The 26,670-nt window shown below is 45.8% G+C and overlaps 1 protein-coding gene across 24 annotated transcripts in view; it reads right to left on the reverse strand.

The window, feature by feature from the left end:
• The window catches only part of LOC137504538 (neurexin-1), a 2,090,050-nt gene that overhangs the window by 934,157 nt on the left and 1,129,223 nt on the right, over window positions 1–26,670 (reverse strand). For all 24 annotated transcript variants that reach the window (XM_068233108.1, XM_068233107.1, XM_068233118.1 and 21 more), the window contains 2 exons: window positions 6,879–7,260; window positions 227–417 (listed from right to left, as the gene is read on the reverse strand). In XM_068233108.1, coding sequence (XP_068089209.1) covers window positions 227–417; window positions 6,879–7,260 — 573 coding nt within the window. The remainder of the gene's footprint in view (window positions 1–226; window positions 418–6,878; window positions 7,261–26,670) is intronic.

The raw sequence follows: 26,670 nt of genomic DNA on the forward strand, positions 1-26,670 counted from the left end.
ATGCCTGCTTATATAGCCCTGCTGTCAGTCAGATGCTTCTGTAGTGAGTCCCAATCCTGCTGGGTGTTATAAAAATGGTGTTTGGTTTAATTCATATCAGCAATAATACCATCCGACTTTCCATTGGATAAGGCCGTACATTTAAAGAGTTTTTTTTCACTAAAAGTTCTTTCAGAACCACATTTGCCAATGCATGTGTCGTATTCTAATAAATGCTGCCACTTACTTTTGAGGTCGAGGTTTCGGGCTCCGGCTGTGCTCTGTGTGGTGATTTTTGTGTCGATTTTTACAGTATGGAGGTTGCTGGTGTCCCGGGATATCATGACGTTGTGCCACTGATGATCATTCAGGGGTTTGTTAGAGCTCCCCTTAATGAGATTGGCTCCATTACCGAGGTCAAAGACATAATGCAGGTACCTGGAAAATAGATCATATATTTCATTCATAAATGATATACTGCACTGCATCAATAATAGTAAAAGCAATATGTGTGTCCGATATTATTTAATTATCCTGCATTATTTCAGTTTTTAAGCTTGAAACGGAGGATTGCTGCAGGTCCTTTGTAGCTGTTGTATATAATCCACATATAATTAGGTCATTTCTGGATGTTAATAATAGAAGCAATGTAATAGTAATCTAACAGCAGTCCATAAATGCCTCAACAGAAAGGAAAACAAAAAAAATATAGTACACTGAGGACCTCTAGTGGTGAAATAGAAAAACTGAAGACCAGTTGAAAGAATTGATTTTCAGTCAAATTATAGAACTTTTATCTGCCTGCTGCCACACTACCATCAATAATGAAAGTAATACATAAAAATACAGCATGAAAGCCTGTAAGCTGGCCTTCAATAAAGATGAGATAAAAAAAAACAACAACAACAAAAAACAACAACTATAAAATAGAAGTAATAATATTGCTGGATTTATAACACTCTCTGTATTGATTGCAAATATGGAGTGTTTGGTGGCGCCAAATATAGAAATATTATGGCTCTATCCCACACTGAGCTATAGAATTAAGGAATAAGATAATAATGAAAGTATTAATATATGGCATTGTTTCTATGGGAGACACTCAATGTAAAAACACTCCACATAACCCAAACTAAATCCAGGAATCCATCAGGACACTAATAAACCTTGCCAATATCAGCTGTTCATGCTATTTGTAGTATTGAAAGTGTCATAAACCTTCCATTATATTATTAGCAGGGTCAGAAATTAACCAACTATCGGTGAAACCTTCCATCTGTTCCTCCAGCTGTGAGGACATCATACAGCAGAGGGGCATATGCACTGAACATTGATAAAGTTGTGGTGCGCAGAGAGGGCACAGACATTTTAGGATTGAGTTTGCTGACAAGGTAGCACACCTTGCAATACCTAGGTAAGTGATCACTGTTATAGTAACACACATTAGGCTACTTGTGTACTTGTAATGGTAACAGTGCTTCCATTACCTAGGTAATGCGGATTGAACGATTTGCTTAACATGCTACATGCACTACCTTGTCAGTGGAATTAACAGTAAAGCTGCTGAGCGCTATCTGAACACTGATAATCATGTGTAATGCATACATTATGTCCCAATTTGCCTTACTGGTATTCACTTACTTACAAAGGGAGACAACTGATGACTTCCTTTCCATAAAATCCTTGTTCTAAACCTGCCATCTAATAGCTTAGCTCAGGCCTCCAGTGTTACTTCTAGTGTCAAATGAGGCTTTTGCACCAAAAAAAAAAAGTCTGCTTTAAAATTTGGTGACATTGCCTGAGGCAGCCCAGGTGAGAATTAGCAGTTGATCTTTTGAGCAGAGACACTGGTGACCCTTAGGCCTCTAAGCAGACTACATGCAATTCCAATTTTTAATTTTGGATTCTGATTAAAAATCTTATCAGCATGCAGTGCGTTTTTTAATCGGAATCCAAAATCAGATCAGATAAAAAATCTGTATGTAGTGTGCAAGAAGCCTTACTCAGCAGCTTCCAGCTGATTTTGTTGAGAGGTGGAGCATAGACAGAGCTGTCAGAGGGGATCATAGCCAGACATGCTTGAGGTCTATGCTGCAGACAAATATGTTGAAGGGACTCTTAACCTTCTGGAGACTGGCTGCCTAACCTCCCTTAAGGACCAGGCCATTTTACATACGGGGGGGGGGGGGGGAGAGTGTGTTTGGGCGGGGTAAGGCAGTTGGATCCCCTGTATAGTTAGCTGGGCTAGCCAGGTGTCCCCCCTGTAGCCAGCAGCCTTTACTCACCTCCCAGGCTCCAGTGATGTGCAGCTGTGGGCCCCTCCGCTTTGGCCGGCATCCCAGCTCATACTGATGCTAAGTTCTGGGTCGTGGCTTGATGACGTCATCAAGCTGGGACCCGACACTTAAGGCAGAGTAAGCAGAGATGTCAGGCAAAGTGGAGGGGAGAGACGATCGCTGGGGGAAGGTTAGGAAGGTGAGTCCCCATCTTCTTCCCCTCAGTCCACTGCTGCCAATAGTGATTACTATAATCGGTCAGCAATCATAGTGATCACGTGATCAGAAGCAAATCGCGATGGCTCCTGATCACTGAAGGGAGATGTCAGTTGTCATATGACAGCCTAATCTCCCCTCTTGGGTGCGCACGATCGCGTCGGGAGCAGAAATGGCAGGTGGCGTAAATCCTACAGGGTTAGGCAGCCACAAGTGCGGCACGCGGTCCCCACAAGGTTAAACATGGAAATTAAGAACCTGTTCACTCTATACAATACAAGTGACCATATGTGCCTTAACAGTGCATGGCCACCAGGGGTCACACTATACAACACAGGTGATCATGTGTGCTATTACAGTGCATGGCCACCAGGGGTCACACTATACAACACAGGTGATCATGTGTGCTATTACAGTGCATGGCCACCAGGGGTCACACTATACAACACAGGTGATCATGTGTGCTATTACAGTGCATGGCCACCAGGGGTCACACTATACAACACAGGTGATCATGTGTGCTATTACAGTGCATGGCCACCAGGGGTCACACTATACAACACAGGTGATCATGTGTGCTATTACAGTGCATGGCCACCAGGGGTCACACTATACAACACAGGTGATCATGTGTGCTATTACAGTGCATGGCCACCAGGGGTCACACTATACAACACAGGTGATCATGTGTGCTATTACAGTGCATGGCCACCAGGGGTCACACTATACAACACAGGTGATCATGTGTGCTATTACAGTGCATGGCCACCAGGGGTCACACTATACAACACAGGTGATCATGTGTGCTATTACAGTGCATGGCCACCAGGGGTCACACTATACAACACAGGTGATCATGTGTGCTATTACAGTGCATGGCCACCAGGGGTCACACTATACAACACAGGTGATCATGTGTGCTATTACAGTGCATGGCCACCAGGGGTCACACTATACAACACAGGTGATCATGTGTGCTATTACAGTGCATGGCCACCAGGGGTCACACTATACAACACAGGTGATCATGTGTGCTATTACAGTGTATGACCACCTGGGGTGCTCTCCGGGAAAATGCAGTTTGCATTCAATACATTAAAACATGCATTTTTTTACATGAAATAGTAAATAGGTCTTTTAAAACCCCGACTCATTCTCCAAGGTGTAAGAAGTGGAAGTCAGTTATATTTTTTGTATTTTTTATTGGGAAAGTTAATCTCTATTGGGGTACAAAATAAGCAGAATAAATAAATAAATAGGCTTAAATAATATACAGTATAAGACATAACCAGATGAAACTACTCAACTTAATGTTAACCGGAAACACATGGATGACTAGGTTTTGCCTTATTGAGATGGCCGCGACCCCTGAAAGTTCAGCAGGGGGGTTTTGGTCCCCCAACTCTCAGGGAGATCTGCTCCATTCTAATTATAGCTAATCGCAAAACAACATAGTCAATTAATCCACCTTTATCTATGGTAGTATCATAGAATTACTATGAAACTTATATCTAGTAAAGGATTAGCAACATTATGTTGCGTAAATACTTATGCGTTAAGTACACAATTTGATTATTACTACATGTATGACATACAGTATAAACAAGTGTTATTATCACTACGAATACTGTTCAATCTGGAAAACTGTTCTCAACGGCCGTTATTAACCACTTCGGTACCAGCAGCCTCTGCCCCCTTAAAGAGGAACTCCAGTGAAAATAATGTAGTAAGAAAAGTGCTTCATTTTTACCATAGTTATGTATAAATGATTTAGTCAGTGTTTGCTCATTGTAAAATCTTTCCTCTCCCCGATTTACATTCTGACATTTATTACATGGTGACATTTTTACTGTGGGCAGGTTAAGTAGCTGCTCCTAGCTGTTTTGGCCGTTACAGACAGCTGTAAACAGCTAATTCCTGTCTGTGAACAATGTTACATTGTGGCAGTTTGCCCAGAGTACTGCGGTACTCAGAGCTTCTGTGGGAGGGGTTTCAGCACAAAATCAGTCATACAGCGCCCCCTGATGGTCTGTTTGTGAAAAGCATTATATTTCTCATGTAAAAGTGGGTATCAGCTACTGATTGGGATAAAGTTCAATTCTAGGTTGGAGTTTCTCTTTAAGGACCAGAGGTTGCTGGTACACTAAAACGCCGCATCCCGACGAATCGCGGCAAAAATCTGCCGCTCTCGCCGGTCACCCTGCTCTGTCCCCGCCGCAGCCTGCTCTGTCTGCCGTCTCTATGACGGCAGAGCGCTGTGCGCCGGTCAGGAGCCGCTTTCGCTGGCTCCTGACCAGGGCCGGGCCGAGGCATAGGCTGGAGAGGCTCCAGCCTCAGGGCGCAGTGTAGGAGGGGGCGCAGAATTCGTTCAGCTGTCATTCCTAATTGTGTTTGAAGCAGAAAGAAATAAGAAAAGGGGATACATGACAGTGACTGCAAGCCAGATAACTAGATATTAAGGTGTTGGGGAGGTTGTGGGCCCTGTGGCACCTCTTAGTGTAATAGCAATCAGTGTGTGACGGCTGGGGTGGGAGGGATGGAGGGGCGCACTTTGGTGTCTCAGCCTTGGGTGCTGGAGGACCTTGTCCCGGCTCTGCTCCTGACCCTGTCACTCCATGTAAGCCAATGGGAACGGCTTACATGAATGACAAGGCCAGGAGCCAATGAAAACGGCTCCTGCCCAGATCACAGTGCTCTGCCGTCATAGAGCCAGCAGGGTGAGCCAATTGCGGAGAGCAGAAAGCGGCAAGAGTGACGGGAATGGCGGGGATGCGCGATGAATGGGACGTAGAGCTTACGTCCAGTCAGAACCACAGCACCCCTGCCCGGCGTAGATTTGTACTGCGTCGGTCCGGAAGAAGTTAAAGCTATGTTATTGTTACCAATGTGAACATTTTTATAGACAAATGTATACAGCTGCCTATTTGGCTGTATTTTCTTTTTCAAAAACCCCAATAAAAACTATTTAAACATAAAAAGTGGAAGTCCAAGCCCTCAGGAATAGTGCCTACCACAGTTCAAGGGAAACTCAAATAGCAATAAAGCAAAGTGATTGTGTTTTGTTTTTTTCAGTATTCTCACTAAAATGTGCTTCAGTAGCCTGAGCTGCTGACACTGAGGGACAGGCAAATATAATGTTTGTAAAAATAATCATTTCAGTTTCCTGTTTACAGTTTTGTTTCTGTCTGAAATATGGAGTTTTGGTTCAAAAGCAGATCACAGTAAGTGTAAGCTGGGTACTCCAGATAGGGTGTTTATTTCACAGAGAATGAGGCAGATTATACTGGCTTTTATCCTGCTGCACCACCTTGGAATAGATTTTAAATAGATAATACTTTCAAGCATGCTCTGAATTGCTTCAAGCTACGCTACAAATGGTGTCTTGTGGTGTTCAATGTGTATACTGTATGCAGCGTAACTCAGGATGCAACTTTTACCCTCTCATGCATCGCAAACTTCATGTTTACAGAATGTGCAGCGCGGTGACGTAGTGGTTAGCGCTCTCGCCTTGCAGCGCTGGGTCCCTGGTTCGAATCCCAGCCAGGGCACTATCTGCAAAGAGTTTGTATGTTCTCTCCGTGTCTGCGTGGGTTTCCTCCGGGCACTCCGGTTTCCTCCCACATTCCAAAAACATACGGATAAGTTAATTGGCTCCCCCTAAAATTGGCCCTAGACTACTGTACTTACACTACATAATATAGATATATGGCAATGGTAGGGATTAGATTGTGAGCTCCTTTGAGGGACAGTTAGTGACAAGATATATATATATATACACTGTACAGCGCTGCGTAATATGTCAGCGCTATATAAATACTAAATAATAATAATAATAATAATTTACATTACTAGAGCCTATAGGCAAAAATGTTCTGACACCTTAGACTTCACCCCCTACGAACTCACAAATTCCCACTGAACCACATCACAAGTGTGCTGGCTGGCCCAGCTGTTACCACTTCCCTTGCCCAGCATAAGTAGCCACAGGGCCCTTAGTGTTAGGCAGTCAGAAGTACCCCCAATATTAAATAGCCACAGGTGCCCCAAGTATTAGATAGCTAGAAATTCTGCCAGCTGAAGGGAGATGTAATGTGCAATGTAGAGAGCCAGGTAAGTAACCTTTTATTTACACTCTCATCAGGACTCTGCATAGGGAAGGAGGGAGGGAGGCACTGGGGGATGGACGAGAGCTGCCTTTTCATTATTAGGCGCCTGTAGGCATGAGGCCTACAGTGCCTTGTGGAAAATCAGACCCTGAATCTGTTTGTAACAGAAGTGTGCTTTCTTATAGGGATACCACACCCCAAATCCACAATAGATAAAATAAGTCTCATTTGCCAACAACTATACAATTTTAATATATACATTTTTGGTGCAGTCAAGTCTAAGCATTCGCTGTGTACCTACCCTTTAACTAGTTCAACAACGATGAAGTCATTGCCGTCCCCACTGTTGTAAAGAATGAGGCCATCGGGAGATGTGGTCTTGAACTGGAAGAAGAGATGCATAGAGGTGTAAGCTTGCAGGGTGCCCAAGGCTACATAACTGGCTTTCGTCTTAAAAGTGACTGGGTCAGCGATGATGTTCCTGAACCCAAACCGAGCATTCAGTTCACAGTAATCGATATCTCCATTCTTGCATAGGTCAATATAGGCCATGCCGTTGAAGGTTAGGCTCTGCAGATGGCCAATGAAATTGGAAGGGACGGCTGATAGGTAGCGGCGCTCGGTAATGATTCCGGTCTCAATGTTGTGGAACTCAAGTCTCGTATGATCTCCGGCCATTTGACCTGCAAATAAATGGAATAGATCAAATTAGCGATGTAGCAGATTTCTGGTTTTTTATATGTACATTTTTTGTATTCTAATCCTCACTCATTTAACACAGAGACTTTTTGATTCTGCAATTACTATTTGAATAGAGGGCAAAGAAGCAAAAATTAAGACTATGCTACGCCTTCTGACATCACACAATGCCTGCTGAGGTTGGAGATCGCATGTGGTTGTTTAAAGAGAGTCTGAAGCGAGAATAAATCTCGCTTCAGACCTATAGCTATCCCGCGGCTTAACGGGGTCCCTTCACCCCCAAATCCCCTCGGTGCAGCGGGGGAGCGCTTCCTGGTTGGGGCAGGGCTAACCGCCACAGCCCTGCCCCACGCGCGTCTGTCAGCGCGTATCTCCGCCTCTCCCCCGCCCCTTTCAGTCTTCCTTCACTGAGAGGGGCGGGGGAGAGGCGGCGATGCGCCGCTGATAGACGCGACTGGAGGCAGGGCTGCAGCCGTTAGCCCTGCCTCCAGGAGCAACCAAATCTACGACCAAGTCTTGCGGGGGGGATTTGGTGGTGAAGGGACCCCCGTTTAGCGGCGCGATAGCGGCGGTTTAGCAGGGGCACACATGCCTCTGCTAACTATGAGCTCTGAAGCGAGATTTATTCTCGCTTCAGAGTCTTTTTAAAGGGAGCTGTCAGGGTCTCTCTCTGTCCACCAATTGGATTCATAGATGCTAAAATTCAGCCGAACCTCCTAACTGCATCTTGCAAAGGCTGTCTTGTCTATATATTACTTCTCTGGAAGGCATACTTTTAAAAAGAGTTAACCAAGAAGAATATCGGTACGTTATTGATGTTCTACTATGAATCACTGGGTAAATCCAATAGTAGACAAGATACATGAGATTTATATTGGGCTTTTCTCTCAGCAGACTCAAAGCACTTCAGGGGCGCCTCAGTAGGGCACGCCCCATGGGTGGCCAGGATCATTAAAGAGCCTTGTCCAGAGACTCCTTACTATTCTATGTATGGGTTGAGCTGGGATTTGAACCCTGGTTATAGGCTCAAATCCCACATCAATGGCTTCTTGGGCTTAACCAGTACTCTATCTAGCTGACCCTATATATCATCAGTAATCTTTACCAATATTTTACCATAGCCCAACCTAAACTTACTATCACATGAGCTATCCCTCTTGACATCCAATTCAAACTGCCCCCTCAATCCCCCCCCCCCCCTTGCTGGTGACTAACCCTAACCAGTCCCTCCTCCCACCATTGCCTAAACCTTACTACCACCTTATCATTTCTTAACCATAGTAACCCCCCACTGACATCTAACCCTAACTCACTCCCCTGTTAATGTCTAACCCTAATGGTTTATAGATCAATTTTGTGGAGTCACTGAGTGAAAGACCCTAATCATAAAAATAATCTGTAAAGACAAGATTCTAAGCGTTGTCTATTTATCATGGAGCAAAGACATAACACCTGGGCCTAGGAGTCAAACACCTGCATGGTATGAGCACAACTGCAGGTACAACACACCATGTCCACAACTACAGGTACTAACTAAAGTTGCTTGTTGCAAGGTTAAAATGTAGGCTTCCCGTAATTTACAGGAATTTGGTCATTTCGAGATCGTAATTGTAAGGCATAATCGCCCGAGATTACGGATGGTAATTAAGCGTGTATTCGAAACCGGGACCCCAAGGGACTCAGAATTTTGATTGCAAGTCATAATTTCGTGTTCTGTTGGAATTTGACTAGTGGACCAATCACAGAGCCCCCAGTAGATGCCCTGGCAGCCAATCAGAAGAGGGGAGCTTGTGTCCACCCCTACACTGTATATATGACGGCCATTTTAGATCGCTATCACTTGCTGCGTGATAACTCACTGAGACACAGCTCCAGTGGTGTTGTCTATGTACAAGCAATTTCTTTTTTCGATACTACTGTATATATATATTGCTGTTCTGCTAGCTAGGTAGAGACAGTCAGATAGTAATTGGCTTCCTCTGCCTTCCTCCAACAACTACTGCTGCTGATTATTTAAATTACTGATGTGTAGACCCAACAACACCTGGGACCACGGCCTCCTCTTCCTGCCTACAAAAACTATTGCATCTGATTATGTGAATCGCTGTTGTGCTTTGTGACCGCTGCCTGGAACCTTCACATATTATTGTTTGCTTTTATTCCGGGTGTGTTCCCCCCACCAGCTTGCACAGCCAACTCTGCTGCCAGTGCCACTCACTAATACAAATGAATTGAGTGACCATATGTTTCTAGCTATCCATCTAAATACATAATGATAAACATATATAGAAATATATATATATATATATATATATATATATATATATATATATATATATATATATATATATATATATATATATATATATATATATATATATATATACAGTATATATGTGCACTCAACTCGTTCACATCATACACACACACACACACACACACACATATCATTTTTTTATGTACGTATGTATTTTTTTTTACAAACATGTATACATGTATATATCAGTGTATACAATACAAGTTTAATCCCCTTACCAACCCCCCATGACTCATTCCCCTTGCCAACCACCCATGACTGAATTTCCTTGCCTACCACCCATGACTGATCCCTGGAAACATTTAATTGGTGGCCTTTTAATTTATTATCGGGTTTGGAGCTTGCACACCTCATAGTGCTATGAAAGTTGCACTTTACCAAACAAATGTGAGGTTGATTCAGAAAATATATCCCAAGAATGATCTCTTCTTGATTATTGTCCCTTTATCTATACAATGAATTTACAAGGGATAAAAATAGTCATATCATAAGAACTTTAGGGTGACGGTAATAATTTGATTGGGAAAAAAAATAACAAAAGGATTAATAGACTAGTTTACCTTTTTGTGTGAAACTTATCAGCTACTGTATATTGCCCCCCTGCCAATGCCCTCAGCTTCTCATATTGTCCTTTGATAAATTTCAGTTGCTCAGATTGAGTAAACATAGAAAAGTTTTTTTTTGTTGTTGCTGAAAAATGTTTAGAATGAACTTGATGATATAAAAGATATAATTGCATCTCCAGGTATTGCTGTACTTTAGGCTGGGCTTCCACACAGATGACATCATTTTGGAGCAAAGCAAGTGCAACAATGAATAGGGACATATTTTTTTTACTTAGCCCCTCTCGGCTATCGGTTATGATTCTTTCCAGATTTTAGGGTCTAAAAGCGGTCCAATTTTTTTTTTGTATCCTTTCAGACCCTAAAACCTGGGAAAAAAATCCTGCTGCCAGGGAGATCTGCAGCAGCCCAGCAATCACTCACCTCCCTGGGCTCCAGCGCTGCAGTTATGCCTCCATCCTCTGGGTGGTGCTGCAACTCTAAAGTGAGATTGCCGGCTGTTGTCATGACGACAGCCGGCGATCTCACCATGAGGAAGAAGAGCCCCGGAGGAGAGGAAGAAGAATGGCGGCCGACGTCGGGATCCCCCGAGAGGGATGTAAAATCGCCCGCTGCGCGCTGTAATCTGCACACAGCCTCCGGCGGCTCCCCCGAGCAGAGGTCGGGATTACCGCTCTTAGCTGCAGTTTTCCTCCCCGACCCGAGCTCAGGATAACCATCAAGGAGGTTAATTTTTACTGAATGTAATTCTGCTTTAAATTGAAAAAAAAAAAGAAAAAGAACAGATAAGGTGAAAGGATTTATTAGGAAGTTTTGCACTTGGTAATCCTATATTCACAGTGGGGCATAGTGCAATGTAACAGAGGCAATTTTATGGGAACCTGAGATGACTGCTAAGGTGCTATTTATACTTACCAGGGATTCCTCCAGCCCCATGAGGATCGTGGGCTCCCTCGCCATCCTCCCCGTCCTCTCCGTTGTTACAGGATTCCCTCCGGTATCTTCTGCAATGGTGGTGTTCTGCGCCTGCATGTTCTGTGCCACCCCACCCCCCCTTCAAGTGTTTATAAGTTACTGGAGATGATCCTGAGGCAACGCACCGGCCGGGGAGGATGGCAAGGGATCCCACGGTCCTCGTGGGGCTGGAGGAAGCCCCAGGTAAGTATAAATTAGCCACATTGTACTGTCTGAGGTACACTTTAATGCATAGTAATGCACTGCAAATGTAAGTCTATGGGACATTCAGAGTGCATCTGGTGCAATGCGATCCACTGAACTCCGGTATCACAACACAGAGCATGAGGTGCCTTACAGCATAATGCGCATGTTAACAATGGCAGTAAAGCATACTTTCCATTGACTGCATGATTCACTGTATGTGTGCATGCAGGGCCGGATTTACCATAAGGCAATGTAGGCATGTGCCTACAGGCGCCTGATGATGGAAAGGCGGCACACTCCCCCCCCCCCCCCCCCCCCAGTGCCTCCCTCCTTCCCTAAGTAGAGTCCTGATGAGATAGTAAATAAGAGATTACTCGACCCGCTCTAGACATTTACAAGATCTTCAGTCAGGGGCACCTCTAGCTACCTAATACTTGGGGACACCTCTAGCTACGTACTATTGAGGTTCCTTTAGCTACCTAATACTTGGGACAACTCTAGCTACTCAATGGTGAGGGTACGTCTGGGTCTGACTACCTAATACTAAGGGGCACCTGTAGCAACCTTTGATGGGCAAGGGAAGTAAGGGAGAAGTGACAGCTGGGCCAGCCAGCAGACTTGCAGTGAGGTGGGGGTTTGTAGATTCCTAGAGGGCAAAGTCTAGGGTGCCAGGACATCTGTGCCTATAGGCTCCTGTGAGGTAAATCCAGGCTTGAATACATGCATAACCTGCAATGTCATTTCCCCCCTCCATTGCAATGCTTTTCTAGGGAATGCAATGCAGCTTTCCACTGTGATCTTATCCTAAATGTTAGTAATCAAGGAAGGTGCTAGATACATTTTAGCTGTAAACAGCTGATATTTTCCACAATGCAACACGGATCACAGACAGGAAACTGCCAGGGCCACGGTCCTCACAGCTTCCTGTGGGAGGGGTCTCACCACAATATCAGCCATACAGAGCCCCCTGATGATCCGTTTGTGAAAAGGAATAGATTTCCCATGGGAAAGGGGGTATCAGCTACTGATTGGGATAAAGTTCAATTCTTGGTCACGGTTTCTCTTTAACCACTTTTGTATAATCCACTATGCATTTAGGGATGATAGTTTTTGATGCATTGTACATTATTTTCCTACAGCAGTCTTCAGTGCTCTGACAGCTATCATATTCTGGAATGAATGAAGAGTCATTCTGATTGGTTCCTGATCATCTGATCACTGTGATCACATAACTGTCCCTTCTGCTATTCCAAAGTCTAAATTTTGAAAGCTAAACTTAAATTTATAAATAAAGGTCCGTACACATACTAGGTTAAACTCGGGCCAAGGCGGCCGCTGCCTGAATCTTGGGGACCTGACACATTAGCAAGAGATCCGGCATGCCTAATCAACTCATCCAATCGCTGCCTGACTTCAATACATTTGCCCGTGCTCCACCCTCTCAGTTGTGTACTGTCCATTGGCCACCTGCCATAGTGACTACACATCGCTAGCCTTCAGGCTAGTAATGTGTCTGCACAGCCTTTTCCACAAAACGTCCCCCAAAGGATTGTGCCCCAATCCCTGCCGGTAGACAGTTGTTTTTACGAGGCTTAAAAGTCTCTTAGAGTCGGATTCATTAAAGAAATGAGAGAAATTGCCCCTTTTAATTTTCATGCATTTAATTTATGAGCCCAGTTCAATAATATAATAAAAATGAGGCTAGCTTCCCACTGGTGCGCTGCACATTATTATTATTATTATTATTATTATTATTTAGTATTTATATAGCGCCGACATATTACGCAGCGCTGTACAGTGTATATATATATATATATATATCTTGTCACTAACTGTCCCTCAAAGGAGCTCACAATCTAATCCCTACCATTGCCATATGTCTATATTATGAAGTGTAAGTACTGTAGTCTAGGGCCAATTTTAGGGGGAGCCAATTAACTTATCTGTATGTTTTTGGAATGTGGGAGGAAACCGGAGTGCCCGGAGGAAACCCACGCAGACACGGAGAGAACATACAAACTCTTTGCAGATAGTGCCCTGGCTGGGATTCGAACCAGGGACCCAGCGCTGCAAGGCGAGAGCGCTAACCACTACGTCACCGCGCTGCACATTCTGTAAACATGAAGTTTGCGATGCATGAGAGGGTAAAAGTTGCATCCTGAGTTACGCTGCATACAGTACATACAAAGTATAGTTCACTGCAGCTTTAGACGTGCACATTGTCACGTACTGCACAGCATGAGTTGCGTTGTTATGACTGGTACATTTTCTCAGCACTGCTAGCGCACCAATATGAATTACAATAGAACTGCATTGCATTTCCTGTAGCACGTCGGGGTAAAAGTTGCCAAACACTTCCATTCCAGCGCAGGAGACTTGAGCGCAGCAGTGAGTAACTTCGGTGCTGTCAGAAGATGGAGCTGAACTTACTTATAAAACACTATAATTCGGCCGACAGCAATTGTTGGAAGCTGAATTATTTCATTCCCCACCATCCATGGCGGCCTGGAGGGGGAATAGTAATTAACACGGCCCGGACTTGTGCAGCAGCAGGATAGCTATATACCGGCTGTATCCTGCGCCCAAGTCTACCGGCGCCGATTCCTTTGCCTCATTTACATGACCTTCTAGCCCAGGGGTCAGGAACCTTTTTGGCTGAGAGAGCCATAAACGCCATATGCAATTCCATAATGCATAATGCAATTCCATGGGAGCCATACAATATGTTTCAAACTGGGACAGTGCGCATGCGCAGAGCAGAGGGCTGATGTCCCTGTTGCCATGGTGATGTGTACACAGTTGATCCTCCGGGCAGCAGAAGTGTCAGACACGTCTTCAGCTTCTCTTGGGTTTCAGGAACATCAGCAATTTCCCCGAGAGCAAGACAGGAGAAATACCAACTAACAGCTTGTACAATTAGCTAGTTGACTTGGGGGTTGAATCACTTTTTAGGACGAGAACCCTTTGACCCAATAAGCTGCCTGTCAAGTAACAGACAGCCTATTGGGCCAATCAAAATGCAGAGATCTTGTCCTACAAAGTCACTGGACCTAAGAGGGTCCGGGGTGGGACAGTTGGAGCGACCGTTAGTATTGGGGGGAGTGCGAGTAAGTTAGTAGTACATGCTACAGCAGTAGTGTGCCTACTTTGAAAATGTTACTTATGCTGTTACACTAAGCTGCGCTGCTTGAGCAGTATAGCTTAGTAAATCAACCCCTAATTGTGAGCCAGATATAGCCAGCCAAAGAGCCACATCTGCCTCCCGAGCCATAGGCTCCCTACCCCTGATCTAGTCCAAGCAAGGAAACTAAACATTATGACTAATTTTAACACACATTCCCCTAGTCTATTATCTTACACCAATTTTCTGAAGAAACATATTATTCAGTAGAAAAATAAATAAATAAAATCAAGTCTTCTACAATGACGAGGTAATTAAGGATTTGCTGTGCTACTTTGTGTACTGAACATGGCATTGACATCTGCATTGTGAACTGCTGATCATGTGCTTGCAAATAGAGTTGGGCCGAACGGTTCGCCGGCGAACGGGGTTCGCGCGAACTTAGGTGGTTCGCGTGCGGGTACCGCACGCGAACCTTTTGCGGAAGAAGTTCGGTTCGCCCCATAATGCACCTGAGGGTCAACTTTGACCCTCTACATCACAGTCAGCAGGCCCAGTGTAGCCAATTAGGCTACACTAGCCCCTGGAGCCCCACCCCCCCTTATATAAGGCAGGCAGCGGCGGCCATTACGGCCACTCGTGTGCCTGCATTAGTCAGAGTAGGGCGAGCTGCTGCAGACTGTCTCTCAGGGAAAGATTAGTTAGGCTTAACTTCTTCCTGGCTGCATACCTGTTCTGTTCAGTGAGCCCTCAGCCCACTGCATACCTGTACTGTGATCCTGCCACTGCATAGCTGTTCAGTGATCCTGCCACAGCATACCTGTTCTGTTCAGTGAGCCCTCAGCCCACTGCATACCTGTACTGTGATCCTGCCACTGCATACCTGTTCAGTGATCCTGCCACAGCATACCTGTTCTGTTCAGTGAGCCCTCAGCCCACTGCATACCTGTACTGTGATCCTGCCACTGCATAGCTGTTCAGTGATCCTGCCACAGCATACCTGTTCTGTTCAGTGAGCCCCCAGCCCACTGCATACCTGTACTGTGATCCTGCCACTGCATACCTGTTCAGTGATCCTGCCACAGCATACCTGTTCTGTTCAGTGAGCCCTCAGCCCACTGCATACCTGTACTGTGATACTGCCACTGCATACCTGTACTGTGATCCTGCCACTGCATAGCTGTTCAGTGATCCTGCCACAGCATACCTGTTCTGTTCAGTGAGCCCTCAGCCCACTGCATACCTGTACTGTGATCCTGCCACTGCATAGCTGTTCAGTGATCCTGCCACAGCATACCTGTTCTGTTCAGTGAGCCCTCAGCCCACTGCATACCTGTACTGTGATCCTGCCACTGCATACCTGTTCAGTGATCCTGCCACAGCATACCTGTTCTGTTCAGTGAGCCCTCAGCCCACTGCATACCTGTACTGTGATACTGCCACTGCATAGCTGTTCAGTGATCCTGCCACAGCATACCTGTTCTGTTCAGTGAGCCCCCAGCCCACTGCATACCTGTACTGTGATCCTGCCACTGCATACCTGTTCAGTGATCCTGCCACAGCATACCTGTTCTGTTCAGTGAGCCCTCAGCCCACTGCATACCTGTACTGTGATACTGCCACTGCATACCTGTACTGTGATCCTGCCACTGCATAGCTGTTCAGTGATCCTGCCACAGCATACCTGTTCTGTTCAGTGAGCCCTCAGCCCACTGCATACCTGTACTGTGATCCTGCCACTGCATACCTGTTCAGTGATCCTGCCACAGCATACCTGTTCTGTTCAGTGAGCCCTCAGCCCACTGCATACCTGTACTGTGATCCTGCCACTGCATAGCTGTTCAGTGATCCTGCCACAGCATACCTGTTCTGTTCAGTGAGCCCCCAGCCCACTGCATACCTGTACTGTGATCCTGCCACTGCATACCTGTTCAGTGATCCTGCCACAGCATACCTGTTCTGTTCAGTGAGCCCCCAGCCCACTGCATACCTGTACTGTGATCCTGCCACTGCATACCTGTTCTGTGAACCCGCCACTGTATACCTGTTCTGTTCAGTGGACCCGCCACTGTATACCTGTTCTGTGAACCCGCCACTGTATACCTGTTCTGTTCAGTGGACCCGCCACTGTATACCTGTTCTGTGAACCCGCCACTGTATACCTGTTCTGTTCAGTGGACCCGCCACTGTATACCTGTTCTGTGAACCCGCCACTGTATACCTGTTCTGTTCAGTGGACCTGCCACTGTATACCTGTTTAGTGAACACGCCACTGCATACCTGTTGTGTTCAGTGAACCTGCCACTGCATACCTGTTCTGTGAACCCGCCACTGTATACCTGTTCTGTTCAGTGGACCCGCCACTGTATACCTGTTCTGTGAACCCGCCACTGTATACCTGTTCTGTTCAGTGGACCTGCCACTGTATACCTGTTCTGTTCAGTGGACCTGCCACTGTATACCTGTTCTGTTCAGTGGACCTGCCACTGTATACCTGTTTAGTGAACACGCCACTGCATACCTGTTGTGTTCAGTGAACCCGCCACTGTATACCTGTACTGTTCAGTGAACCCACCGCATCAGTGCGCATACCTGTGCAGTTAAGTGAACCCACCTACCTACGTGAGTGCACGCAGTGTGATATACCACTCCGTGCATACCCGATATGGACAAAACAGGTAGAGGAAGAGGAAGAGGTAGTGGCAGAGGCAGAGGAAGGCCACCCGGCAGGTCTGCGCGAGGTCGTGTAAATGTAATTTCGTGTGGACCTGGCCCACAGTACAGTGCTCGGAAGAAGGCACGTCCCATCACCTCCCAAGATTGTCAGGACGTGGTTGAGTATTTAGCGACACAGAACACCTCATCTTGCTCAGCCACCAGCGCTACTACTAGCACCACTTCCGCTGCATTTGACACTTCGCAAGAATTATTTAGTGGTGGTGAAATCACTGATGCACAGCCATTGTTACAGCCAGATGAATTTTCACCAGCTCATATGTCTGCGTTACGCGACAACACTATGGATGTAACGTGTAAGGAGGATGAAGGACCTACACATTTGGATTTTTCTGAGGCAAGCGAAGCTGGGCAGGATGATTACGATGATGACGATGATAGGGATCCTCTGTATGTTCCCAATAGAGGAGATGAAGAGGGGGACAGTTCAGAGGGGGAGTCAGAGAGTAGTAGGAGGATAGAAGTTGCTGAAAGAAGCTGGGGCAGCTCTTCGTCAGAAACAGCTGGTGGCAGAGTCCGGCACCATGTATCGCCAGATTCGCCACCTATGTACAGCCAGCCAACTTGCCCTTCAGCATCAGCTGCTGAGGTGCCCACATCCCAGGGTGGCTCAGCGGTGTGGAAATTTTTTAATGTGTGTGCCTCAGATCGGACCAAAGCCATCTGTTCGCTCTGCCAACAAAAATTGAGCCGTGGAAAGGCCAACACTCACGTAGGGACAAGTGCCTTACGAAGGCACCTGCAGAAAAGGCACAAACAGCAATGGGATGGCCACCTGAGCAAAAGCAGCAGCAGCACACAAAAGCAAAGTCACCCTCCTTCTCCTCTTCCTCCTTCAGGTGCATCATCTGCTTATGCCGCTCTCTCCCTTGCACCTTCACAGGCACCCTCCTCCACTCCGCCTCTGCCCTTGAGCGGTTCCTGCTCCTCTGCCCACAGCAGCAGTCAGGTGTCCGTGAAGGAAATGTTTGAGCGGAAGAAGCCACTTTTGGCCAGTCACCCCCTTGCCCGGCGTCTGACAGCTGGCGTGGCGGAACTGTTAGCTCGCCAGCTGTTACCATACCGGCTGGTGGACTCTGAGGCCTTCCGTAAATTTGTGGCCATCGGAACACCGCAGTGGAAGATGCCAGGCCGCACTTATTTTTCCAGAAAGGCCATACCCCAACTGCACCGTGAAGTTGAGAGGCAAGTGGTGTCATCTCTTGCGAAGAGCGTTGGGTCAAGGGTACACCTGACCACGGATGCCTGGTCTGCCAAGCACGGGCAGGGCCGCTACATTACCTACACAGCCCATTGGGTGAACCTGGTGGTGAACGATGGCAAGCAGAAAGCGGCGGACCAAATTGTGACACCTCCACGGCTTGCAGGCAGGCCTCCTGCCACCTCCTCTCCTCCTGCTACATGCTCTTCGCTGTCCTCCTCCTCCTCCTTGGCTGAGTGGCAGTTCTCCTCTCCAGCTACACAGCCCCAGCTCCGCAGGGCCTATGCTGCATGCCAGGTACGACGGTGTCACGCCATCTTAGACATGGCTTGTCTCAAAGCGGAGAGTCACACTGGAGCAGCTCTCCTGGCTGCTCTTAAGAAACAGGTGGATGAGTGGCTGACCCCGCACCACCTGGAGATAGGCAACGTGGTGTGCGACAACGGCAGCAATCTGCTTGCCGCTTTGCATATGGGGAAGCTGACACACATACCCTGCATGGCACATGTCATGAATCTGGTGGTTCAAAGATTTGTGGCAAAGTACCCTGGCTTAGCGGATGTCCTGAAGCAGGCCAGGAAGTTCTGTGGACATTTGAGGCGCTCTTACACAGCCATGGCACGATTTGCAGAAATTCAGCGTAAAAACAACATGCCGGTGAGACGCCTCATTTGCGATAGCCCCACTCGCTGGAACTCGACCCTCCTCATGTTCTCCCGCCTGCTAGAACAGAAGAAAGCCGTCACCCAGTACCTCTACAACTGGAGTAGAACGAAACAGTCTGGGAAGATGGGGATGTTCTGGCCCGACAACTGGACAATGATGAAAAATGCATGCAGGCTCATGCGGCCGTTTGAGGAGGTGACCAACCTGGTGAGCCGCAGTGAGGGCACCATCAGCGACTTAATTCCCTACGCGTACTTCTTGGAGCGTGCTGTGCGTAGAGTGGCGGATGAAGCTGCGAATGAGCGTGACCAGGAACCGTTACGGCAGGAACAGGCATGGGACCAATTTTCATCAGACCCAGCTGTTTCCTCAACACCTGCGGCAGCACAGAGGGGGGAGGAGGAGGAAGAAGAGAGGTCATGTGCAGAAGATGAGTCAGACTCAGAGGATGATGAGCAAGGTGTTTCTTTGGGGGAGGAGGAGGAGGAGGAGGGGACAGCGGCAGGAGAACAACCGCAGCAGGCGTCGCAGGGGGCTTGTGCTGCGCAACCTTCCCGTGGTATTGTTCGCGGCTGGGGGGAGGAGGTTGACTTACCTGACGTCACTGAGGAAGAGCAAGAGGAGATGGAGGGTACTGGATCCGACTTTGTGCAGATGTCGTCTTTTATGCTGTCCTGCCTGTTGAGGGACCCCCGTATAAAAAACCTCAAGGGGAATGAGCTGTACTGGGTGGCCACACTACTAGACCCTCGGTACAGGCACAAAGTGGCGGACCTGTTACCAACTCACCGGAAGGTGGAAAGGATGCAGCACATGCAGAACCAGCTGTCAACTATGCTTTACAATGCCTTTAAGGGTGATGTGACGGCACAACGCCAGCAAGGTACCACTGCCACTAATCCTCCTCCCGTGTCCACGCAGTCAAAGACAGGACGCTCCAGCGATCTCATGGTGATGTCGGACATGCGGACGTTCTTTAGTCCAACGCCTCGCCGTAGCCCTTCCGGATCCACCCTCCACCAACGCCTGGAACGGCAGGTAGCCGACTACCTGGCCTTAAGTGTGGATGTAGACACTGCTGTGAACAGCGATGAGGAACCCTTGAACTACTGGGTGCGCAGGCTTGACCTGTGGCCAGAGCTGTCCCAATTTGCCATCCAACTTCTCTCCTGCCCTGCCGCAAGCGTCCTCTCAGAAAGGACCTTCAGCGCAGCTGGAGGCATTGTCACAGAGAAGAGAAGTCGCCTAAGTCACAAAAGTGTTAAGTACCTCACCTTTATAAAAATGAATGAGGCATGGATCCCGGAGGGCTGCTGCCCGCCCCAAGACTAAGTCAGTCCCCGCACATACAGCATCTCTGCCTGCACGCCGTGTGACTGGCTGCCTGGCCTGCCCCAAGAAGACTAAGTCGCTCCCAGTCCCTCCACACAGCATGTCTGCCTGCAGGCCGCTTCACTACCTTCTCCGCCACCACCAACAGGGTCCGGGACTCCAGGCGGATTGCTGAATTTTTTAGGCCGCTGCTAGCAGCGGCCGCTGTAATAATTTTTCGGGTGCGTGTACATGACTGCCTAATTTTTCTGGCTGCACTGCGGGCAGCTGCAACAACAAAAGAAAAGGCATGAACATGCGCCCATTCCCCTTCGTGATCATTACCTTGCCGTGGTGAAGGGGCTTGCGTATCACAATGGAGCAATGACCGGCGCCTAGATGAGTGTCTCGGGGGGCACACCCACGATAATAAGGTCGTTGCCTCATTGTGGTCAGACCAAATTTGATCAGCTGGACAGTCACTGTTCTGTCATTCAGCTACATCAGCCAGGTGACTGACCATATGGGCTGTAAAGCCACCAAAACCTGCACTCTCGCCATGGTGCGCACCAGTCCAGCACGGCCGTCACTACACAAACAGCTGTTTGCGGTGCGTTACACGATGAGTTTGGTGCGTCAGTGTGAAGCAGTACCTTAATTACACTACCTGATTGATGTATACACATGCAAGATGTTTGAAAGCACTTTAGGCCTGTCATTTAACATTCAATGTGATTTCTGCCCTTAAAACGCTGCTTTGCGTCAAATCCAGATTTTTCCCGGGGACTTTTGGCATGTATCCCACTCCGCCATCCCCCCCTCCAGGTGTTAGACCCCTTGAAACATCTTTTCCATCACTTTTGTGGCCAGCATAATTAATTTTTTTTTTCAAAGTTCGCATCCCCATTGAAGTCTATTGCGGTTCGCGAACTTTAACGCGAACCGAACCTTTCGCGAAAGTTCGCGAACCCGGTTCGCGAACCGAAAATCGGAGGTTCGGCCCAACTCTACTTGCAAACAAAGTTTTACATTTGCATTTTTATTTTATTAAAATACTGAATAATAAATTAAGACTGACAACTATATGAAAAAAACAAAACCTTTATGATATAAATCAAATATATTCTGTCACTTTGGCAAACTCAGACGCAAATTGTTTTTAAATTCAAATATAAAAAATAATACACATTGCACTCCAAGGTTAACAGTTATTGATTTGCACAAATAAAATGTGACTTGCAGGCAGATCTATTTCATTGTCACATTTATTTTCATAATTTACTTTAACAGGCATATCCTATCCACCCCCTCCCCCCAACTCCCCTTCTCCTACTCAACCCTCAATCCCTTAGAAAAATAAATAAATCACAGTTTAACAAAAGTAGAATAACATGCACTGAAATTCAACTTTGAATTGCTATACCTTTCTATTTTATTATTTAACTGGCATTTTTTATGGTATGTGAATTATAGAACTGGATAGAATTTTTTTTTTTTTTAAAAGAGAATTTTTATTGAAATTTTATACATAACAGGTATAACACAAACATCCCCATCCCTAATCCCACCCATTCCACCCCAGAAAAGAACCCCAGGGCCCATGAAGAACATAGTAATATACTTTCCGACATACAAGTTTGGTTATTACAAACAGCAAAATCAGGTTAAAACCATGCATGTTGTTAAATGACCATTGCTATTAGACACTTTTAGAGGATTGAGGATTACAGATATAAATCTGATACGCTGACCGTGATATCCAGGTTGGAAGCAACAGAAGTACCATTCTTAACCCAGCTACCCCAAACTTTATCAAATTTGTTAGGATGACCCCGGGTTTGGTAAGTAAGGCAGTATAAGGGCAAGTTTTGGTTGACTAAGGTTTTAAAGTCCTCTAGAGACGGAACAGAAGGGGACTTCCATCTAAATAAGATGCATTTCCTTGCGTAAAAGAAAGCTATCCTGAGGAGTAGTTGCTTATATTTACTACATGTTGCATTATCAATTATACCCAACATAGATGCCTTAAATGAGAGATCTACAGGTCTTTGCAATATTTGAGCAAGAAATTGCGTCACATTACTCCAAAATTTCTGGATAGGTTCACAATTCCAGACGCAGTGGATAAAGTCTGCCTCAGGGCATCCGCATTTATAACACCCGGAACTGATGTCACGTCCCATTTTAGAAAGTTTTAAAGGGGTATAGTATATTTGATGTAGCCACTTAATCTGAATTAATTTATCATTAGCGCTAATCACACTGGACATATAATGTCCTTCCACTTCAGCCCAATCCGCTGCTGAAAATTCGTGAGCCCCCATCTGCCATTTTAATTTGGCCAACTCGAATCTTTGGAAACCCAATTTTTGTGACAGAGCCAGATATAAACTGGAAATTTGTTTAATGGTGTCTTTCTTTAATACAAGTATTTCCAGTTCAGAGGATACAAGGCGGATGCCCGAAGTCCCCATCTGAGATCGAATAGCATCACGGAGCTGGAAGTAGCGGAACAGAGAGTGGCGTGGAATGCCACACTCGGATTTAAGCTTGGCAAAAGATTTGAATTCACCATCTACAAAGAGATGGTTAATATATTTGATCCCATACTGAATCCAAAATTGACTGTCTTCCATTTTGAGTAGCTCAGGCAGGCGTGGATTTGCCCATAGAGGAGTACTGGGAGAAATGACTTCTTCCGACTCTCGAAATAATTTAGAGGTTGAGGTGTATATTTTTAAAGATGACTGCAAAAGTAGAGAACCCTGCTTAGATGGAATCTCGCCTCTGTAGATAATGTTGGCTAAAGCCTCATATGAGGTGGCTATGTCTGCGTCAAGATTCATGGCAGCATCTTTTCTGTCTGCGCTCATCCATTTTTGGACATAAGTGAGTTGCGCAGCGAGATAGTAAAGACGAAAATGGGGAAGCGCCAGACCCCCTAGTGTAGTCGGAAGGCGGAGAGTACAAAGAGCTAGGCGAGGCAAGGAACCGCCCCATAAAAAGCTGGATACCATAGAGTCTAATTTATCAAATATGCGCTTGGGTATATAAATGGGTGATGACTGGAAGATATATAAAAGTTTAGGAGCACAAATCATTTTGACTATTGTGGCTTTACCTACCAAATTAAGTGGGAGTTTGCCCCATATCTTAAATTTCTCTCCCAGCGACTCTATTAGAGGCATCAGGTTGTATTGAATGTAGTCTTCTACTTTCTTTGTTACGTTTACCCCCAAGTATTTAAAGTTTTCTGTCACAACTAATTGAGAGGAGGGGTGTATTGTATGTATTGCAGCCGAATCTAGAGGGAAGAGAACTGATTTAGACCAGTTCACTTTTAGTCCCGATATCCGCTGGAAGGACTCATAGATTTTGAATACCTCCACCAGTGAGGGACCAGGATCTGCTAAATACAACAGCACGTCGTCGGCATACAACGAGATACGTTCCTCCAATCTGTGGACCCGCAGCCCCTTGATAACCGAGGACGCCCTGACGTGTTCAGCAAGGGGCTCCATTGCTAGTGCAAACAAAAGGGGGGATAAGGGGCACCCCTGCCTCGTTCCCCTATGGATCTTGAACGGCTCTGAAATATGGGAGTTAACTCTGATTCTTGCACGGGGAGAAGCATAGAGGATGTCAAACCATTTCCTGAACACCTCACCAAAGCCCATCTTACATAACACCGCCTTCATATATGGCCACTCGACCGAGTCAAAGGCCTTGTGTGTATCTAAGGATAATATGACTCTAGAACCTGAATTGTTATGCGGGAAATGTATATTTGAGAAGAGACGTCTGATATTGGATTTTGTAGATCTGCCGGGAATAAAACCGGTTTGATCTTCATGGACCAAGGAGGGAATATATTGGTTCAACCTATTGGCCAGGACTTTTGCTAGAATTTTTGCATCTGTGTTTATTAAAGATATAGGTCTATATGATTCACATAGATCTGGGTCTTTATTAGGTTTTGGTAGTAAAATAATCAGGGCCTCATAAAGTGACTCAGGAAATGCTCCGACCTTCAGCGTGTGAGCAAACATATCAGCCAGTTTAGAAGTAGAAATGGATTTACTTTTGAGGTACCATTCCACTGGAATGCCATCCGGGCCTGGAGTTTTTCCCTTTTTAAAGGATTCAATAGCAATTAGAATTTCGGATTCTGAGATAGGCAAATCCAGCGCCAGCCTGGCAGTCTCATTCAAGCAGGGTAAATCTACCGCATCCAAAAAAGTAAATGTGGCAGAGGTACACTCCCCAGTGTTACTGGTATATAGGTCTGAGTAGAAGTTATAAAATTCTTTAGCTATATCAGATGAATTGGTACAAAATGACCCTGAATTTGAAAGAATTCTTGGGATAGCGTTTGTTGAATCACTTGATCTCAGCATATATGATAAAAGCTTACTGCATTTGTTACCGAATTCAAATGATTTTTGCCTATGAATAATTTCTTTGCGGGTTGCGCGTTTCACCAGTTCCAGCTCGAGTGATCTTCTTGCTAGGGCCCAAGTTTCATAGGTCTCTGGACCAGGAGCAGAAATCAACTGTGATTTTGCCTCTTTTGCTTTACGTTCAATAAACTCATGGGAAGCCTGTTCATTCTGTCTGATGATTGACATGGAGGATCTAAATGCCCCCCTCAAAACTGCCTTACTGGCATCCCAACATATACCCGGATCAGCAGAACCAGTGTTCTCAACCCAGTAACGATCCATTGCCTCTTTACATGTCATCAATACCATCTGATCTTCCAGCCACCAGGGGCCCATTCTCCAAAGGCCTGATTGCCGCGCCTCAAGGCAGCGCAAGTCACAGACCATTGGGGCATGGTCCGAGATACCATGAGAAAGGTATTTAATTTCCTCCACCAGTGGCAGTATATCCTTGGTGCCTAGGCACATATCTATCCGTGACATAGATTTGAATTGATCTGAATAACATGAGTATTCTGAGCAGGCTGGAAAACGCCATCTCCAGATATCTGTTAAGTCTAACCTAGCCATCCATTCTCTTAACTGTGGATAAGCCCTGGAGGTTTTGGAGAGTTTATCCAAATGCGGGTCAATAACTGCATTGAAATCACCAGTTATAAGAATTGGGTTATCAAGTAAGTCACGGATTTTAGTAGTCAGGGCATCAAGGACTGAGACAGAAAAGGGGGGAGGGACGTATAAAGATACTACGATAAATTTTTTCCCCTCTATAGCCATCGTGACTATTGTAAATCTACCCGCTGAGTCTACCCGGACTCCACATACTGACCCAGGAAAACTTTTACTAATTAAGACTGCTGTACCTCTCGAGAAGGAAGAGAAATGTGATACATGATAACCTGCTATCCATGGTTTCTTTAAAGAAAGCACTCTACCGCCTGTCAGATGTGTTTCCTGTAGACATATAATGTGGGGTGAGAGCTTCTTGAGATAATCAAATACCAGTCTACGTTTTATAACATTGTTCAATCCTCTAGTGTTCCAGGATATTATGCGTATGTTAACCATGATCAAGTAACGGGATATATTTAAGGATTTTTAAGCTGCTTGCTCCTAGAGACGGAAAAGTATTAATATAAGTAAAGTGACATTGGGCCCCACCCCTAACTATTCTACCTATCCCAACACCCCCTAGCCCACCCCACTCCCTGATTTTAACTCCAGGCAGTTTTATTCCCCGAACTTACTTAACTTGGGTACTTTCGGTGGCCAGCCCTCCCCACTCACGTTAAGTAGGATATACATAAACTCGCTTTTTATTAAACTGTACTTTAGTTACGTAAGGCTATAAAGCCTATAGAGTGGAGTTACTAAGATGGCCTGCATAACCGTTGTGTAGGGTACATCACTAGAAATGTGTGATATGATGTAAATCAGTGATACATGCACAAATGATGTCTAACAGATAAACAACATCTGCTCGGAACCAACAGACTGTGCAACATTGAATACAGGATATAGGCAGTAACTCAAGCATCCGTGGCATGGTATAAAGAATAATAATTAACCCTGCAAGAAAAACTAGTGGAAGGAGTCTGAGTGGACCCGGTGTGAGACACACACCTACATCAGGAAACGAAAAGGGAGAAAGTCTCGGATATTTTCCCACTGAGAGTTATTTAATTCAGCGGTTGAGGTAGTATACTTCCCATGAAAAGCTGTAGATTAAAGCATAGAAATGTAAGTCATGAGAACAGTAATGGTGACTGTCATTGTCCCGGGTCCAAAGTGTAAACTTTAACAGAATAACGTATTATCAAACGCATGTGCAGCCAACACTAACTCAGAGATCTGTATAACAGACGGTTCAGGATTA

This window comes from Hyperolius riggenbachi, chromosome 4 (genome assembly GCF_040937935.1).
Source record: "Hyperolius riggenbachi isolate aHypRig1 chromosome 4, aHypRig1.pri, whole genome shotgun sequence".
Classification (NCBI taxonomy): Eukaryota; Metazoa; Chordata; class Amphibia; order Anura; family Hyperoliidae; genus Hyperolius; species Hyperolius riggenbachi.